A 19,326-nucleotide genomic window follows, 5' to 3' on the forward strand; every position below is an offset into this window, starting at 1 on the left:
AAAAATTTTTTGCATTAAAATGAAAAAAAGTGATCAGAAATGGTTTTTAATCGTGTTTTTTACCGTTGTACATAAAAATTGACAAAGGGCTTTAGTACCCAATTATACCATTTTCAGGTAAGAAATAAGTAGCTTAATTGATATAAACACAAATATTTTTGTGATGGCCGATTTAACCTGTTCATTATCTGATTCAAAATAAGGGAATGTTTTAATCAACCAAAACCTAACTAATCAATTGAGAATGTAGATTATTCAAGCGGACAAATAGTTTTTAAAGTCACTTCTACCATAGAAGCAAAGCTCTGCTTGAAAAATGGTAATTGGAATGATTTTCAAAATTAGCAATCTAACCTCATTCTCGAGTTTTCAATCCGGATCTCAGAATTTTCAATGAAAATGGCAACTTAGCAAAAAAATCAAAAAGTCAATCGATAGAACTTTTAATTTCTTACCTCCTGTTAACTTTATTATATTCGAAAAGATCAATTTTCTTTTAAAAAACCTTAAAATTGTTTTCACTTCCCTTTGCACTTATCACGCAAAAACGTAAACGTAACCTTGCACCATAGTTCTCCTACTCGAATGTAGGTGGCGAATCGAGTTTTTAGCTTTGGTTTTGGGGGCCTATTGTTATTTTTAAGATGCCCGCACAAACTTCAAGCATCTTCAGCCGCAGGGATCCCCGGGTCTGCTTTACCGACACACCGCAACGGTATCAAACTGTCAAATTCGCTGTCAAATATTTGCAAGCGCGAGTGCAATAAAACAAAAACGAAGCCGCTTGGTGTTTGAGTGCGCTATTTTACAGTTTTTACGGGAAAATCTTCAAATTTACACTCAAAGTTAGTTAAATTCAAACAGCCCTTTCCTCCCTGCAAGTGCAAAAGTTAGTGATCGGTGCTGAAAGAGCTTATTTCGCTCGTTATTTGAGGCGAACTAGAGAGGTCGTCCCGACAACAAACAAAATCAAAGATGGCAGCGCAGTCCGTAAAAACCGGCTCCGGCTGGCCCCGGAGAACGAGCCAGGGCACGGTGAACCACGACGTGACCAAGCTGACCGCGAACCAGACCACCCTGAACCGGGCCATCAATCTGTAAGTGTTTTGCTTTTCGACTGCTTCAGGTAAATAAAAAGGTTAATTCTCGCAGCTACCCGCTCACAAACTACACATTCGGCACGAAGGAACCGCTGTTCGAGAAGGACCCGTCGGTGCCGGCCCGGTTCCAGCGGATGCGCGACGAGTTCGACAAGATCGGGATGCGCCGCTCGGTGGAGGGCGTGCTGCTGGTGCACGAGCACGGCCTGCCGCACGTTTTGCTGCTGCAGCTCGGGACGACCTTCTTCAAGCTGCCCGGCGGCGAGCTGAGTGCCGGCGAGGACGAGGTCGAGGGACTGAAGCGGCTGCTCACGGAGGTAAGTGGGGGCGGCCTTGTTTTTTTTTGAGGTGGGATTGCTGGTTTTTGAGTGTTTTTGGTAAAACTGTAGCCAAGTTCGTTTTTAAGAGAAGATTGTAAACGAATAGTATTGTGTAAGGCAGCGCGAACTGACTTTGAAACATCACGTTGCAGAGATAAGATTGCGCGGAAGATTGTACTGTAAGCTAAGCTTCTTGAAGAAACGTTTGTAACAAAACACTGGCAAAGCTCTCTAAACTCTGTACAAAAAATGATTGTAAAAATGATTCAGTTAGATTGAGCAAACTCCAGAAACGTTCAAATTGTAATTTTGTAACAAATACTGAGTCTAACTGAATCTACCCATTGAGTTGTGAGCCACAAATTGTAACACTAAATTGTTAATGTTTTTATTTTCTACTTTATCCTATTGTTCTCTTGCACAATTACAAACAAAACACCCACAAAATAACTGTTGTAACTAAACAAAAACACACACAAAACAAACAAACCAAAAACAAATCTCTTTCTAACAACAAAATTGTGTAATCGTCATCGTCAATCGCCGTCTAAAATCAAACAAATTTGTAACGGGCCGACACCGTTAGACCCTCGGCCGGCAGGACGGCGTCAAGCAGGACTGGATAGTGGAGGACACGATCGGCAACTGGTGGCGCCCGAACTTTGAGCCGCCGCAGTATCCGTACATTCCGCCCCACATCACCAAACCGAAGGAGCACAAGCGGCTGTTTCTGGTGCAGCTGCACGAGAAGGGTAATGTTTGCGTTGATATACTTTTCTATATATATTTTATTAGTTTTAAAATCGAAACTCTTTTTATCCACTCTGAATGATTGAACTTATTGAAGAAGCGAGTTCCACTCCCAATCCGACAGGCAGAGACGTTTAGGCTAGACCGAATTGTTCTTCCGTCAATTGTTGCTCTCATGATTGTTGTTGTAAAAGCTATCCTCTGTTTTAATTATGTACATTGACGAGAAGAAACCGTTCTACAAATTAGGAAGTTATTTTAGAGTTACAAAAACAAACTAGCAATTCGACGGCAACATTTCAACAGGGCATCATGTACATTTTGACACTTTCTGGATTATTGCATATTCTGAAAGTACTCCTAATAAGCTACCTTTCCACCAAAAATGAGCAAGAGTTTCTTTCAGTAAAGTCTGTTTAATAATGGTTTTAAATAACGTAACATAAACAAAATATCTGGCAAAACCAGTGCCTGTTCATATAGCCCTGTCAACCCGTCAAATAAAATACTACATGAACCTCGTGATGTTGGCGTCGAATTGTAAATATGTCCCCTTTTTCGTTTCCGTTTTTACGCAACCAATGTGAACTGTAAAAAATCAGCTTTGAAAATATATGTATAAAAAGGCAAAAAAAAGGTTTTATTGAAAAATAAGTTTTTCAAACCGGCGCTAAATTTTCATCAACTTATCATATCTATTCCCGTACTAATACAATTCTGCAATAGGGTCCTAAAAAGCCGTATGTATATTTTTATGTTCCTACAATGGAGCAGTTCTCTCAGATTTCGGTCATTCGATTTTTTTGTATTTTTTAATCCGACTGAAACTTTTTTGGTGCCTTCGGTATGCCCTAAGAAGCCATTTTGCATCATCAGTTTGTCCACATAATTTTCCATACAAATTTGGCAGCTGGTCATACAAACATGATGTATGAAAATTTCAAAAATCTGTATCTTTTAAAGGAATTTTTTTATCGGATCGGATTTTATCGGATATGGACTGCACTGAAAAAAATGATACACTCTAAAAACATTTTTGGTGATTTTTTATTTAACTTTTTGTCACTAAAACTTGATTTGCAAAAAAAACACTATTTTTTATTTTTTTCAGTTTTTGATATGTTTTAGAGGACATCAAATGCCAACTTTTCAGAAATTTCCAGGTTGTGCAAAAAATCTTCATTCAATATTACGCCCTTTTAAAATGTTAGTCTTGGTTTAAAAAAATTGAAAATATTTTTTTTTCGAAAAGATCGGAATGTTTTATATTTTAACATTGAAAATCGGACCATTAGTTGCTGAGATATCGACATTAGAAAATGGTGTGTTGTTTGGGTGGGACTTAGAAAACATCAATTTTCCTGTTTTTAAACCTTTGCTTGGCAATATCTCAGCAACTAAGGGTCGTATCGACAAAGTTCAAAAGTGCAAAATATAGAAAATTTTCTCAGCTTTTCAAAAATATTTTTTTCAAAAGTGGGCAAACATGTGCACTAATTTAAAAAAATGTAAAACTGCGACTATTTAAAAAAAAGTCACCTAAAAATGGATTTAACTTGAAAACACAAACAAAATTTCACTAAAGTACTTTTTGATTGCAAATTTGATTTTACATCGTAAAATGAAGTTAAAAAATTTTTGCGACCAATTTTTCGATTTTTGAAAAAATCAGTATTGATTCAAAAATTCATAACTCGCTCAAAGATTTTTTGCACAACCTGGAAATTTCTGAAAAGTTGGCATTTGATGTCCTCTAAAACAAATAAAAAAATAAAAAAAATTAAATTAAAATTGAAATTAATTGACAAAAAGTTAAATAAAAAATCATCAAATTTTTTTTACCGTGTATCATTTTTTTCAGTGTAGTCCATATCTAACCTACAACTTTGCCCAAGACAACAAATCGATCAAAAAATTCCTTCAAAAGATACAGATTTTTGAATTTTCATACATCATTTTTGTATGGACAGCTGCCAAATTTGTATGGAAAATTATATGGACAAACTGATGATGCAAAATGGGTTCTTTGGGCATACCGAAGGCACCAAAAAAGTTTCAGTCGGATTAAAAAATACAAAAAAAAAAAAAATTAAGAAAAAAGACCGATTGCGTAGAGAACTGCTCAATGGTAGAAAACATGACTAAAAACAGTTTCTGATCACTTTTCGACAAATTTACAAGACAATTTTTTTTTCGATGGATCAACTATGGTCCCCTTGGAACGACAGTCAAGTCAGGTTGTGTCATGAAGGGCCACGATCAAATCAAAAATCAAATTATTCGCTCTACAGCATTGCCTCGTCCCCCGCCCGTGTGGATCAATCGGACCGCGCACTGGACTCACAATCCAGAGGTCGCCGGTTCGAATCCCGCGGCGGGCGCTCTAAAATTCTTTGTGTAAATATAGGTATTCGGCGCCGTCGCTCCGTGCCATACTTTCATACACTTAGGAGCCCAGGGCGGCGAAGTCCTTGTAGATAAAAGGAAGACACTAGTGGTTGGTACTAGCAATGGTGGCCGACAGCTATAAAGTCAACTTCGTTCGCATTGCCTTGGCGTTCTCGATTACGAGATTCCTACTCGAAACTAAGTGTCCGAAGGCTTGATTGTTGAGGCAATGGCAAACCTCTTTTTACACCTTAGCTTCCATCCACCCCGGGATTCGAACTGACGACCTTTGGATTATTAGTCCAACTGCCTACCAGCGACTCCACCGAGGCAGGACCCAGGGAGACGACTCCTACACCTGGAGTGAGCTAACGACCTAACCTTTTTAGGTTAGTCCGGGGCCAACATTTACTTCCCCATCCGACGGAAGGCGTGATCAGACAAATCTCGTCTCGAAAAATGCCACCGGGACCGTCTGGGATCGAACCCAGGCCGACTGGGTGAGAGGCAATCACGCTTACCCCTACACCACGGTCCCGCCCAAGGGCCACGATTTCTGAAAATCTTACTTTGGGACCATCCCCAAACCACGTGGACATTTTTTTGGAAATTTCACCCCCCTTGTGGACAATTGTCCATACAAAAAAAAACTTTTTTGTATGGATCGTGAACAATCGCCATAACCACCCCCCCCCCCCTGCCCTAAAGTGTCCACGTGGTTTATGGATGGTCTCTTTTTAAAATTCTGGAATTCAAATTACAAATCCTTTAATTTTTAAATTCTTCGCTCTTGAATTTTATATTCTTAAATTAATAAATTCCTAAATTCTTAAATACTCAAGTTCATAAATTCACATTTTTTTAAATGCTCTAATTTCAAATTCTTTAATTTTTAAATTCTTAAATTCCTAAATTGTTAAACTGTAAATTTTTAAAATCTTAAATTTTTGATCTCTTAAAATCTTAAGATCTTATATTATTAAGTTTAGAATTTTTTTTCATGCTAAACATTTTTGCAGTCATATACAGTCCAGACTCGGTTATCCGAAATTTCGATTATCCGATGTTCGATTATCCGAAGGTTTGTTTGGGACTTCGGATAATCGAATCACGAACAAAAAAATATGAAAAAATGTTTTTCATTTTCCCCATTTTAGTCAAATTTGAGTTGTTGATTGACTTTTAATAAATTAAATGCATTTTTTTTCAATATTGCATCACCACCATTTTGGCCGCTATCTTGGATTTAAAAGTTCTAAATAATTTTAGCGTAGTTTAGGGGTCATACCTATGCTCAAAAATTAGACAGCGAAAATTTTTTTTTTTGTGATTCGATTATCCGAAGTGAAATTTTTCCGAGGCCTTCGGATAATCGAGTCTGGACTGTAAATATTAGGTCAAAAAGTTTTCTAAGTTATTTTATTTTTTTTTAATTTTTGTTTTGTATTTTAAAATTTATAAATTTCAGATTTTTTTTTAGCAAAAATACGATTTCAGACATTGCAAATTTTGGGAAAGTTTTGTTTTCAATAATAATAATTAAGAACAACAGTTTCACTAAATTTATTAGAGCAATTCTCCACTAAAACCGGAAATAAATTTTATTTGTATTTCTTGATTTGGCTTAAACTTTGTTGGGGCCTTCCTTATGACTAGGATTAGTGAATTTTCAAGCTAAAAAAATAATGCAATTTTCACGGGGTCCACTATTTGAATACACAAAATTTCGCGGTTATTTCACGGAACGTGAAAAATGCTTAAATAACCTAATAAATCTTATGTTAAACAACCGGAAAGATCTTTGTACATTTAATTCTAAATAAAGCAAATAAGCTTGATGATTTTGCAAGCTGAAAACTTCCAGTTTCACGGACCATCAAGTTTCGTTGAAATTTTACGGGTTTAAAAAAAACTACAATGTTTCAGAAAATCGCTGTTTTTAAGAATAAAATAATATTATAAGGCACCAATAAATTCAATCTTGAATAAACCAAGTTTGAATAAACGACGAAAAAAAACTCTTTGCTAATCTGAAAAAAAGGTACACGAAAAAATGCCGATTTTTTTTATTTTTGCCTTCCTCACCCTACTGAGAAAAGGCTATAAAAACACTCGAAAAATGAACTTATTAATTTGACCTCGTAGACCCACCTTCACTTATACATATCGACTCAGAATCATGTTCTGAGCAAATGTCTGTGTGGATGTGTGTAGGTGGGTGGACAAAAAAAATTGTCACTCGATTATCTCCGGACTGGATGCACGGATTTTGACCGTATTAGTCTCATTCGATCTGTCTTGGGGTCCCATAGGTCTCTATTTAAAATCAGCAAGTTTAGTTAAGTACTTCAAAAGTTATGCTAAAAAAATGATTTTGGCGTATGTCCGGAAGATTGTAAAAAGGGTGATTTTTGCAAGAAAACCTATCATGTTATACATTTTAAGAAAGGTATTAAAAAGACCTTTCTAATGAGCTTAGATGACAATCATATCAAAAGTTATTGGCACTTAAGTGTTATTTATACACTTTTTGGAGGTCGGATTTCAGATATTGTGATAGAAATATTGTCTGAATCTTCCATGCGGACTATCGTTGAATAGGTTTTTTATCAGACCTTTGCCGATGAGCCAGAAATATTGGAGGTCTGCGAGCCCTATCAAAAGAAATGAGTAATAAAGTTGATTTGTTAAACATGTTAAGGGGGAATGTTGCTATTCAGGGCTGCGGAGTCGGGTCAAATTTCAAACGACTCCGACTCCAGCTCCGACTCCGGCTTTCTGAGATTAGCCGACTCCGACTCCAACTCCGACTCCGGCTTTCTGAGATTAGCCGACTCCGACTCCGGCTCCGACTCCAGCTTTCAACAAATGGTTGGCTCCGACTCCGACTCCGACTCTACATATTTTTTAATGTTTTAAAAGTTAGTTAACTATTATTTTGAAAACATTGATAATTAGGATTATTTAAATACTCTCAAAGTGAAAAAACGAAAAAGTTGTATACGTAATTGAAACAGATATAAAAAAAAAAAATTTAGTTTTGAAGGCATTTTCAGAAAATAGTTCTGTTAGTAAATTTTGGTTAATTTACTTAACCTTAAATTTGCATTAAATTTATTAGAAGTTAATAAATTAAAACATTGAATTGTCATTTTTCAATGAATCGTTGAACTTCTACGCATAATTGTCCCACCAAGTATTTTCTATCACGAAATCATGAGTTTTACGAAGCATTTTATCTTGTTTACCTGTTTAACTGCAAGAGGATTACAAATAAGGGTGATAACATGTTAACCGGGGTGATTAGGGTCATATAAGGCGAATAGGGAACCTCGGGACAATTATGCGTAGAAACACAGAAATCGATTGAAAAATTTCAATCGCGTTTTGCTCAGTTGCCCTTTTTGAACATGGGATAATTATGCGTAGAACGGCAGCATAATAAGTTTAATTTTAAGTGGTATTGAAACAGAATTTGAAAAGATTTTAATTTTTTTAGACACCTTTGGGGGATGAGGAGTGTCAGTGATTGTCCTCGCTCCATACAAAAACGATTTGTTTTGTATGGAAATTGTCCACGAGGGAGGAAGGGTGGTGCTTGAGATTAAAAAAAAAATGTTCACGTGGTTTATGGATGGACCCGAAGCGATATTTTTGAAAGGGTGATTTTTTTATATTCAAATTGGTTTTGATGGCAATTTTATTTATGAAAAATATCTCTTTGTGATGTAAGCTTTACAGATTCACTACTATTTAAAGAATTTACTGATTTTATCTATGTCTCAACGGTTTACGATGCTAGAACTTATTCTAGAATTTGGATTAAGAGCGAGTTTTTCACCGATGTGAAACAGGTCGTATCGAGGTGCTCCGATTTGGATGAAACTTTCAGCGTTTGTTTGTCTATACATGAGATGAACTCATGCCAAATATGAGCCCTCTACGACAAAGGGAAGTAGGGTAAAACGGGCATTGAAGTTTGAGGTCCAAAACACATGAAAAATCTTAAAATTGCTCGCATTTCCGTAAAACTTCATCAATTCCAACTCTCTTAGATGCATTCGAAAGGTCTTTTGAAGACCTTCAAAATGTGCTATAGACATCCAGGTTTGGTTTGACTTTTTCTCATAGCTTTTCCAAATTACTGTTAAAAATTGATTTTTTTAAAACCTTAATAACTTTTGGCAACAGCCTCAAACACCCATACTCCCATAGGTCAAAAGTTAGAGAATTTCATGGACTATAAGCCTACGGTATTAACTTTTTGGCCAATCGCAGTTTTTCTCATAGGTTTTCGATTTTTCTAGAACAAATATTTTACAACGTTGGTTTTTGCCCTGTATGCCAAGAAGACGGCACTTTTTGCTCTCAATTTTGTCATATTCGGAATCCTCGGTCAATTTCACGTAAGTTAGAAGTATTGAAGTTGTAATTTTGATTTAAAAAATAATTAAATAAAACATTTTTGAAAAAATAAATAGATCTTATTTACCCTATGATCAATACGTCAAATGCTGTATCAAGTAGGCGAAAACTTGTTTACCCCTAATCCGACAAAATTCTAAATAATATTTTAATTAATTCTAAATGGCATTTTTTCCAATCAAATTCAAAATTCCAACACATCAATCTAATGTAAAATTTTCTGAGGATTCCGAATATGTCAAAATTGAGACCAAAAAGTGCCGCTATGGAGGCCTACAGAGCAAAAACTAACGTTGTCAAATGTTTGTTCTAGAAAAATCGAAAAACTATGAGAAAAACTGCGATTGGCCAAAAAGTTAATACCGTAGGCTTATAGTCCATGAAATTTCCTAACTTTTGACCTATGGGAGTATGGGTGTTGGAGGCTGTTGCCAAAAGTTATTAAGGTTTTAAAAAAATCAATTTTTAACAGTAATTTGCAAAAGCTATGAGAAAAAGTCAAACCAATCCTGGATGTCTATAGCACATTTTGAAGGGCTTCAAAAGACCTTTCGAATGCATCTAAGAGAGTTGGAATTGATGAAGTTTTACGGAAATGCGAGCAATTTTAAGATTTTTCATGTGTTTTGGACCTCAAACTTCAATGCCCGTTTTACCCCACTTCCCTTTGTCGTAGAGGGCTCATATTTGGCATGAGTTCATCTCATGTATAGACAAACAAACGCTGAAAGTTTCATCCAAATCGGAGCACCTCGATACGACCTCTAGAACAAACCAAGCAGAATCTACAAATACTGCCTCTTAATTTTAAATATCTGGTTTATTTGATTATGCCCCATTCGCGCGGGCTCCTTACAACCTCCGGTTATAACCAGTTTTAAAACCTCAGCTGTCATTGTTGTTTACGTTATCAAACCGGAGCCCGTGCAAATGGGGTATTACAATAGATAAGAAATAATGCTATTTAAATACTCTATTGTTTGCTGTAAACCCAATCAGGGTTGCTATAATGGAAATTCAACTAATTGTTACAGCAAAGAAGCAAATTGATTAGAATGCTATTGTGATGTAAAACTCTGCTTTAACCGTCAGTTTACTGTTGTATCCTTAAAAATGTAGTTTACATTCGAATAAGGCAGTTTCAGGGCATTCTACTTCTAGTTTTTTGTAGGTTAGTTTCAACCAATTGTTTTTAATTGTAATATTCACGCAGTTTGTTATTGTGAATATCTTCCAAAATGTATTGTTCAGAGCTGTTATCCTCATAATGTTATATTTTAAAAGGACGAATGTTGTTCCTTTTTTAATAAAAGTTATTGTCAATTATGTATTCAACAAACATATTGTAATTACACTGTGATTGTATAACTCTTTCTGAAAGCATATATTTTTCATACCAATGTACACACTGTTAGGCAAATATATTAATATAAAAAAAAAATCATGAGAAACGCCTTTCGATCCTGTCTCCATGTTTGAAAGTAGAACAAAATGTCCAGTCCTTGTTCTAACAACATTTTTTTCCTATCTTCCCAAAAAAAAAAAAAACAATAAAATCACAGCTCTTTTTGCCGTACCGAAAAACTACAAGCTAGTGGCCGCCCCGCTGTTTGAGCTGTACGACAATTCGCAAGGGTACGGACCGATCATTTCGTCCCTGCCGCAGGCCCTGTGCCGGTAAGTTTGACCCTCCCCCATCTCAATTGTCCTTCATTTAACTAACATTTGTTTCGCTCCATTGCAGATTCAACTTCATCTACATGTAAGGCTCGACCGGTGAAGAGTGACGAAAAAGTGACGACCACATTCGCCGGGCTCCTCCGGAAAAAAGGTAGGCCCAGTCGCTGAAGAAGTTGCTTCCTTTTTAATGTCCATGAACAACAAACAACCCAACCAACAATTTTTCACTCACACACTTAGCAAGAACTAACGCTGATTAAAACAAACTTCATTTAGACGCGTAGAATTATGAGAGAGAGAGAGAGATCACGAATTAAACAAAAAAAAGTCAAACCCAATTGTAAAAAGAGAATACGATTCTAAGTCCTTTATTAGACGATAATGAGAAATTTCCCTTCAAAAATCAAACAATAGCTTTTTACGGAAGATTTTGTCAAGTTTATTATTGCACAATTCACGGGGTAAAATCTCTAATTATTCATATCATAAAGTGGAAAACACGCGGGCACACACAAAGGTTCGTTTGACTAGAGTGTTTGGAGACAATCTTTGCGTTAAAATCTACATGTATCGATAGAGTTTTATAATATTGTTATAAATAGACTTGTGTTTTTCAAAAATATATATGAAACCAGTGCTACCAAATCCGCACACGCACTAAATCCTACTTATTCTGCTGCTGCTGCTGCTGTTCGTCGTCAAACACGTAAATGTACGGGTTGTTCTCGATCGTCAGGATGTCCTTCTCCAGCTCCTTGAGGCCCTTTTCCAGCTTGGCTTTGCGGATCATCTTCGGCACGGTGTCGATCAGCAGCGGCAGGCTCTGGTACTCGCGCTGCAGATTTTCCCAGTTTTTCTTCAGGCCCTGTTGGGAAAGAGATGTTTTGTTATCGAGCTCATTTGGAAATAAGTTGTTTATGAATTTTTATACATTAAATTTTATAACTCTCAGAATTTGATCAGATTCAACAGTTCTGAAATTTTGAAAATACTAATGGTAAATTTTCGAATTTTAATAATTTCAAATTCTTATATTTTTAGACATTCGAATTCTGTTCAAATTAAACTACTAAAAACCGAAAATTTTGCATTAGAATTTAAAAATTTCAAAACCATAGAATTTTAAATTTCCAAATTTTGAAATCTGATCAATTTGACAATTAAATTTTAAAAATTTGGAAATTTTTGAAAATTTTGAAACATCCGAAAATAGCTCCTAAAAATTCAAACAAATCTAAAAATTAAAAAAACCAATCTGAAAATTAAAAAAAAAACTATTTAAAAAAATCAGAAACTTTTAAAAATTCTAACAATTCTAAAAATTCAAAAATTCGGAAAATTCTATGAATTTTAAAAATTCTGAAAAATTTGAAATTTATAAAAAAAATAATATTCTGAAAATTTTAAAAATCCGGAAAATTCTAAAAAAAAGATTTTTTTTTTTATTGCGCATTTTGCACTTTACTAGAGTCTTGCGCAATTATTTTCATCACAGTATTTTTTCATCACAGTGATGACGATGATATCCGTTGCTATGGCAGGCTGTTTATTTATTTGTTTATTTTTGGAAGTTCAGAAAGCTCGTCCAGCTCAGAAAAAGTGTTTGGACCGGCTAAGTGGAGGGACTACGACTTGTTTCGACTGTGAAATCGTGGTCTTCGGTACCGGGATGCTGCGGTGTTGCGCAGGGATCTTGACTTACGGCGAATCTTTGTATTTTTGCTGGGCGGATGGTGGATAACCAGCGAACGTCTTCACTACTTGTTGGATCGGTACAACATCCGGCTGATCCGGCGCTGAAGGCCAGTAATTATCGTCCTCTATGGCCCTGGGGAAGGGGATGGGAAGGTGACAGACGGCGGAGCAGAAGCAGCTGCCCGGGATTCAAGCTACCCATGCGGATCAATTCGTGATAGACAGATGTCCGGAGTTTCGCCATCGGAGAGGGCGATTTGTTATCATTGGCTACCCTGGAGTTTGTTCAACCTTTTTACCAATGCTATTTAGGACATGTAATCCTGTCTAATAAAGTCTTTCGAAAAAAATGTTCTTCCCGGTTCTACCATAAATACGGTAGTTACACCCAAAATTCCGAGTCGAGAGAATCGTTACCTCAAAATTTATTGAGGGCTCAGAGCCAAAATCGAGAGAATAATTTTATCAACTCACACCACCATAACAAATGAGTTCATTCGTTAATTGACGCAATAAATCGACATCTGACCACTCCTTAGCCACCAAGCTGTGGTGGCCGAGGCAGTAAAGACCATGGGTTAGTATGTCAAAGGTCTACGGTTCGATTCCCGTAGTCGACACTTTTGGTTTTTTGTTTTGACGGATGAACTTTTTTTGCAAATGAACCTCGAGAGGATAATTCTTTCACCCATCTCGAGCTGTATTCTCTGTGTCCGTAAATGGTAACACTATTCTTTCGTCTCGATGCCATTATTCTCTCGGACAACCGCTGCCCAGTTTTGGGTGTAAGAGTATTTAGTACTGTTTTACTGAAAAATAAAAAAAAAGGCTTCTTTCGTCTACCATCCATTGGTTTTTAGCCAGGTTTTCAGCCAATTCATGGCCTCGGGCCGTGAGAATAATGGTACCGTTTACTGACTCATTGAACATAGCTCGAGATGGTCGATAGAATTATGCCCTCGAACTCATTAGAAAAAAATAATCCACCAAAAAACCCAACAGTGGCAACCACAAGAATCGATCCAGGAACCTTTAACAGACCATCTCAATGACTTATCTGCCTCGGCCACCACAGCTTGATGACTAGATTGTGGTCAGAAGTCGATGTAGTACACTTGTTTTGTTTTGATGGTGTGATGGAAATTCGGTTTGCCAACTGTGATGAAAATTTTCCCGCAGCACTCTACTGAGGTGCAAAGTGCGCAAAGTTGACAGTTCTCAGTCCTGCAAAGCAGTGTGATGAAAAAATCTAGGCCTAGCACGATTGACACAAAACTCTAGAAATTGCTGCAAGGCGCAATAAAAATTTGCACATTTTGAGAATAAGAAAAATAAAACTAAAATTCTAAAATTCTAAACTTAAAAAAAGCAATAATTTTAATTTTTTATAGATTCAATTTTATAACTCTCAGAATTTGATCAGATTTAACAGTTCTGAAATTTTGAAAATGCTAATGCTAATAATTTCAAATTCTCATATCCATAGATTTTAACAGTTTCCTATTATCAAATTCTTATATCTTTTGACATTCAAATTCTCTTCAAATTAAACTACTAAAATCCGAAAATTTTGCATTAGAATTCAAAAATTTCAAAACTATAGAATTTCAAAAGTCAGAATTTTTAAATCTGATTATATTGACAATTAAATTAGAAAATTTGCAAATTTCGAAAAATTCTGAAAATTTTGAAATTTTAGAAAATTCTGAAACATCTGAAAAAACCAAACTTCTAAAAATTTTAACAATTCTTAAAATTTAAAAATCTGAAAATTTTAAAAATTTCAATGATTTTGGAAATTCTATTTTTTTTAAATTCTGAAACTAAAAAATCTAAAAATTCAGAAAATTCTATGACTTTTGTAAATTCAAAAAAATCCGAAAATTCTAAAATTCATAAATATATTCATATATTCATAAAATTCATAAATTTTAAATCTTGGAAATTCCAGAAAGTTGGAATATTCTCAAAATTCTGAAAATTCTGAATATTCTCAAAATTCAGTTGATTCTGAATATTTTAATAATTCTGAACATTCTAAAAATTCTAAAAAAAATATAAATTTAAAAAAATCCAAAAATAAAAAAAAAATCAATAACTTCTACACATTTTAAAAATATTCGAAATTTTTAAATTGCAGGAAAAATAAATTTATTTAAAGATTTTAAGAATGAAAAATTGGAGAATACTTCTTAAAATTCTAATACTTTTAAATTTCTGAAAATTTGAAAAAAAAATTCTGTTTTTTTTTATTTTGGAAATTTTTAAACTTTTTACAAATCTAAAATTTATAAAAAAAATGAAATTCTAAACGTCTGAAAATTCTGTGAACTCTAAAAATTCTGAACGTTCTAACAAATTAGAAAATTCTAACAATTCTAAAAACTCTAAAAATTCTAAAAATTCTTAAAAATTAAAAATATTCTGAAAATTCTAAAAATAATCCCAAAATTCTTATTTTTCAGAAATTTTGAGCATTCTTTTAATTTTGAGAATTTTTAAAATTGAAAAAATAAATTTCATGCTCATATGTTTTATTATTTTTCTTATCTTTGATTTTATTTTCTTCTGATAATTTTTCTACCCAAATACCCAAAAATTCTAAAAAATCTAATTATTAAAGATTTAATTATTATTAAATGAAATTATTAAAGTTTTTTAATTATTAATTTGTTTTAAATTCCTAAATTATACTATTTTCAAAAATTCTTATTTTTTTTTTAAATTCTTGAATTTGTTAAGATTTTTTTATTTTCTTTAAAAAAATATTGAAATGCTTTTAATTCTAAATATTGTCAAATTCTGAAAAATTCTAAAAAAAATTTAAATTCAAAAAATTAAAAAAAAATCAAAAAGGAAATTAAAATTATTAACAAATTCAAAAAAATTGGAAAAATCTACAAAATCTTAAAATTCTGCAAAATTTTAAATTCTATAAATTCCAAAAATTGAAGATTCTAAAAATTCAGTACAGTCATCCCACATATTCGGAACACTCACAAATTCGGAACACTTTTATGATAATTTGTCAGTAGCATGCCAAAAGTAGCTTTTCTGTCGACCTTACTATTTTTAGAACCTTCATTTGGACATTATCTTGCTATTTCACTAGTAAAAGTAGTACTTTTTGAACTAAAACTTCATTCCAAGACTATTTTGTCTAGAGCAGCAAAACACTGCCTCTAAATGGCCTGTTTCATAATTGTGGGATGTTATTGTGCCTCCCACAATTGTGGAACACCTGAATTTTACTGATATTTTCACAAAAAAAGTTATCAACACATGTATAAAACATCACTAAGCTTGAGTTTTATTGGTATCAATGTGTGAAATCATTATTTGGTAATAAATATGTACTCCTGGAGAGATCCAAAGTTTGTTTACATTCGTAAGAAAAAAGTGTTCCAAATTTTTTTTGGATTTCAAGGGTCAAAGTAATTCTTCAAAAACTTCATATAAAGGTTAAAATTTGCAGATGTTCGATACAGCATTCGAAAGATCGCAAGAAAAGCTTTCAAATGAAGGTAAAAGCGAATCATTAAGTTGAATTATCGATTTGCTATGATTTTTTGAACATTGGCCGATCTGGAAACCGTTCCAAATATGTGGGATGACTGTAAATTTTAATTGTAAAAGTTTTAAAACTTTAAGTCAAAAGATCAAAATACTCTGATTTTTTTTTAAATTCCAAAATTCTGAAAAAAATCTAAAATTTCTGAAAATTCTAAACATTGTGTAAATTGTTTAATTTAAAGTTTAATTCAAAAAGATTAAAAAAAATCAAATTGTAATATAAAAAAATTCAGAAAAATAAAAAAAAACAAATATTCTAAGATTTAGAAATTTCAAAATTTTGAGATTCTAAAGCTCAAACATTCTAAACATAAAAAAACTTTCATTTCATTGATTTTCAAAATTTTAAGATTCTTATACCAAAAAATCAACAAAAAACCAATCTTTAAATTTTCTAATTCTAAGATTCTAAGATATAATTCTAAAATTGTATAGCTCCAAAATTGTGCAATTCAGAAATTAATTCTGAGATTCCAAAACTTAAAAATTCTATTATTTTAAAAATCTATAATTCTAAAACTTAAACATGCTACAACTTAAAAATGTTCAAACTCTAAAATGCTTAATTTCCAATTTTTGTAAATTCTTCAAATTCTCAAATTAAAAAAATCTGAAATTGTAAAAAAAATAAATTCCATTTTTTATTTTACAATTTTGAAATCACAAAATTTAAATTCAACGATTTTAAAATTTTATAACTCTAAAATAATAAAGTTATAAATTATGAAATCAAAGTTTGAACAAACAGGATTGTATATAAATGAAAACTCAAAAACCAAATTCCAATTTCAAATTTAAAGATCAAAGAATAAAAATTCTGATATTCAAAAATTAAAAATAAAAAAAAACATAAATTCCAACATTCTGTGATTTTAAAATTTCAAAATTTTGAGATTCTAAAGCTACAAAATTTTAAATACAGAAATATCTCTAAATTCATTGAATTCTAAATTTCTGTTATTCTAAAATTCTTAGATTCGTAATCTTAAAAAATCTACAATTATAAAGTTGAAAAAACATTAAAATTCTATAATTCATATAAGACTAAAAAAATATTAAATTTTTAATTCTAAAATTGAAAAAAAAACAATCCTGATTTCAAATCATATTTAGAATTTCAAAATGAAAATTCAAAAACGTTCCTAAATTGTAAAATTCTAAACATTTTATACGTCAAAAATTCCAAAAATTCAAAATGCAAAAATTCGACAAATTTACAATGCTTTAGATTGTATCATTCTAAAATTATTAACTCAAAAAATCCTTACATAAATCAAATTCTATAATTCTAAAATATTCTAATTTAAAAATTGTGCAGGTCTAATTTTGTAAAATTCTATGATCCTCAAATGACAAAAAATCTAAAAGAAATTATTATTCTTCAACTGTAGAAAAATAATTCCTTTTTTATACAATTTAGAAATTGTACAGTTTTTAAATTCTAAAATTATAAGATCAATGGTCCAAAATTTCAATTCTATAAACCTGTTTCGGTAGAGTCGCTGGTCAGCAGTTCGACTAACCGTCCAATGGTCGTCAGTTCGATCCCCAATTTGATTTGATTTCAAGAATCGTATTCAACGAATGTTTCCAGAATAAAAAAGAGCAATTCGTTGCAAATTTCGATTTAATCAGCACTCTTAGTATTTATCCAACTCGGTTGGGCGCAGATAAAAATTGACTCACCTTCAGCAGCTCCAGCCGCTCCTCCTGCGAGATCGCCTCGCAGCGGGCCTTCTCGTCGGCGCTCTGCTCGACCGTGCGCTTGCTGGCCGCCTCCAGGTCCTTCTTGCGCCGCTCCAGATAGCCCGGCACCTTGCCGTACTTGGGTTGGCACTTGTACACCGGCAGCAGGCCGGACTTTTCCAGATCGTGAAAGTCGCCCTTGCGGGTGTCCGCGTACCGGGACCGAACCTTCTTCGGGCTCGTGTTGACCACCTTGCGGATGTTTTCGACCTTGAAGTCGACGCACTTGGGGGTGATCGCCGTGGCCTTGGCCACTTCGTCCTTTTTTGGAACGGGCGGTTTGTGGTTGGCGGGACCGCAGAGTCGCACCGGAGCGGATTTGGTCGCGCGGTACCGGACGCCGCAGTTCTTCTTGAGGAATTCGTCGGGTTTTTGGGGCGGGACCTTGGCGTAGCCCATCGTCCGGTGGGCATCCTTGCAGGATTTGGTCTCACGGCGGACCTGGTGCTCGAACCGGGAGTGGTAGAGTGGGGGCTTCGGTGGCCGTTCCGGTGGTTTCTTCTCCACGTTGTAGATGTTCTCGTTGTGGTAGTAGATGTTGATGACGGACATTCTCTTTTTTTTGTGGTCCGGAACCGGAACACCGGAAAACTCCTTCCGAGAGGACGGGCGAGAAAACTCTGGACTTTTCTGAGGCAGCTGCTTCTGAAGGGATTTTGTGTCAGACTATTTGGCAGCGATAAACAACGCACAGCAGGCCGTTGCAGTGCAGTGGCGGATCGTAGCAACCGCGTGGAAGGCCTGCTCCGTGACAACGTGGCCTTCACATAGATATTTTGGCGCGGGTTTTGCCTTTTTCAGCGCATGTGCCAAGGCTTGACCTGCTTGGATGGAGCGAGAATGTGGAGCAAGGGCAACCATTTTTTAGATGCTTTAAAAAAGTGTTTATTTCTAGGCAAGTTTCAATGTTACTTAAAAAATTGTGTTCAAATTTATTCCACCGACGGGTACGGGCTTCTCGGACAGGACGGACAGTTCGGGACGCAGCGACCCTCGTCGTTGCGGTGGTATCCCTCGATGCACCGGCAGTGGCACGATCTGCCACAGGGCTTCTCGTGGGAGCACGGCTTGGGGCAGTCGTATCCGCACGGGACACGGACCTCGTACTTGCCGCAACACTCCGATGGAGCGCAGTTGACGGCGGCGATGGCCACGGCCAGCACCAGAAGAGCAACGGTAACCTTCATGTTGACAGAGAGTGTTGAGTTGAATTCTTCAAGTCTTTGAACTGCAAGCTCAGCTGCTTTTGATAACTTGAAGGCGGTGCAGTTTGGTATTTATACCTTACAGGTAGAGTGGACACACGTGCCGCCAGTCTTTGTCGATGCATAAAAAATGCACTTCCCCGTGCACAGTTTTGCCGATTGATTAGCACCAATGGGCTATAAGTTCTACGTGTCCAATCTGGTGTCACTCTATGACGCAGGAGTCAGCGTTAAGGAAGCATACTTCTCAAACGATAACATTAAACATAATATATAGGGGCAGGGGGGCAGAATGTGCCACCCTTGGTTTTGGGCTTTAGAATGGATTTAAACCAACTGTAAGGCAAGGGTCTTATAACTGACGTAAAATAACATCACCACACCGAAAACCATGTTTGAATTCATTGTATTTTTCGAATTATAAGCAAAAATGTAAATTTATTG

General features: G+C 34.8%; 3 protein-coding genes across 3 annotated transcripts; 1 reads left to right on the top strand and 2 right to left on the bottom strand.

The window, feature by feature from the left end:
* Positions 1 to 750: 750 nt before the first annotated feature.
* Positions 751 to 11,012, top strand: LOC120418031 (cleavage and polyadenylation specificity factor subunit 5). The gene is made up of 5 exons (XM_039580278.2): positions 751 to 1,097; positions 1,153 to 1,417; positions 2,007 to 2,172; positions 10,546 to 10,660; positions 10,728 to 11,012. The coding sequence occupies exons 1-5, from the start codon at positions 976 to 978 to the stop codon at positions 10,747 to 10,749; spliced, it is 690 nt and encodes a 229-aa protein (XP_039436212.1). The 5' UTR covers positions 751 to 975; the 3' UTR covers positions 10,750 to 11,012.
* A 271-nt stretch (positions 11,013 to 11,283) lies between these two features.
* On the bottom strand, positions 11,284 to 18,356 carry LOC120418030 (enkurin). Its single transcript, XM_039580277.2, has 2 exons — positions 17,618 to 18,356; positions 11,284 to 11,528 (listed from the first exon to the last, which is right to left on the bottom strand). The coding sequence occupies exons 1-2, from the start codon at positions 18,227 to 18,229 to the stop codon at positions 11,328 to 11,330; spliced, it is 813 nt and encodes a 270-aa protein (XP_039436211.1). The 5' UTR covers positions 18,230 to 18,356; the 3' UTR covers positions 11,284 to 11,327.
* Positions 18,357 to 18,566: 210 nt separating this feature from the next.
* Positions 18,567 to 19,107, bottom strand: LOC120418032 (chymotrypsin inhibitor-like). The gene has a single exon (XM_039580279.2). The coding sequence runs from the start codon at positions 18,862 to 18,864 to the stop codon at positions 18,610 to 18,612; it is 255 nt and encodes an 84-aa protein (XP_039436213.1). The 5' UTR covers positions 18,865 to 19,107; the 3' UTR covers positions 18,567 to 18,609.
* Positions 19,108 to 19,326: the final 219 nt, after the last annotated feature.

The sequence above is a fragment of the Culex pipiens genome, chromosome 3 (genome assembly GCF_016801865.2).
Source record: "Culex pipiens pallens isolate TS chromosome 3, TS_CPP_V2, whole genome shotgun sequence".
In the NCBI taxonomy this organism is placed as follows: Eukaryota; Metazoa; Arthropoda; class Insecta; order Diptera; family Culicidae; genus Culex; species Culex pipiens.

Bases quoted from the DNA above. Each gene is read 5' to 3' on its own strand.
- LOC120418031 (XM_039580278.2), top strand. From the start codon at position 976: ATGGCAGCGCAGTCCGTAAAAACCGGCTCCGGCTGGCCCCGGAGAACG. The intron at 1,418-2,006 runs GTAAGTGGGGGC...CGACACCGTTAG, and splicing joins TGAAGCGGCTGCTCACGGAG to ACCCTCGGCCGGCAGGACGG. The intron at 10,661-10,727 runs GTAAGTTTGACC...GCTCCATTGCAG, and splicing joins CTGCCGCAGGCCCTGTGCCG to ATTCAACTTCATCTACATGT.
- LOC120418032 (XM_039580279.2), bottom strand. From the start codon at position 18,864: ATGAAGGTTACCGTTGCTCTTCTGGTGCTGGCCGTGGCCATCGCCGCC.
- LOC120418030 (XM_039580277.2), bottom strand. From the start codon at position 18,229: ATGTCCGTCATCAACATCTACTACCACAACGAGAACATCTACAACGTG. The intron at 11,529-17,617 runs GTGAGTCAATTT...CTTTCCCAACAG, and splicing joins AGCGGCTGGAGCTGCTGAAG to GGCCTGAAGAAAAACTGGGA.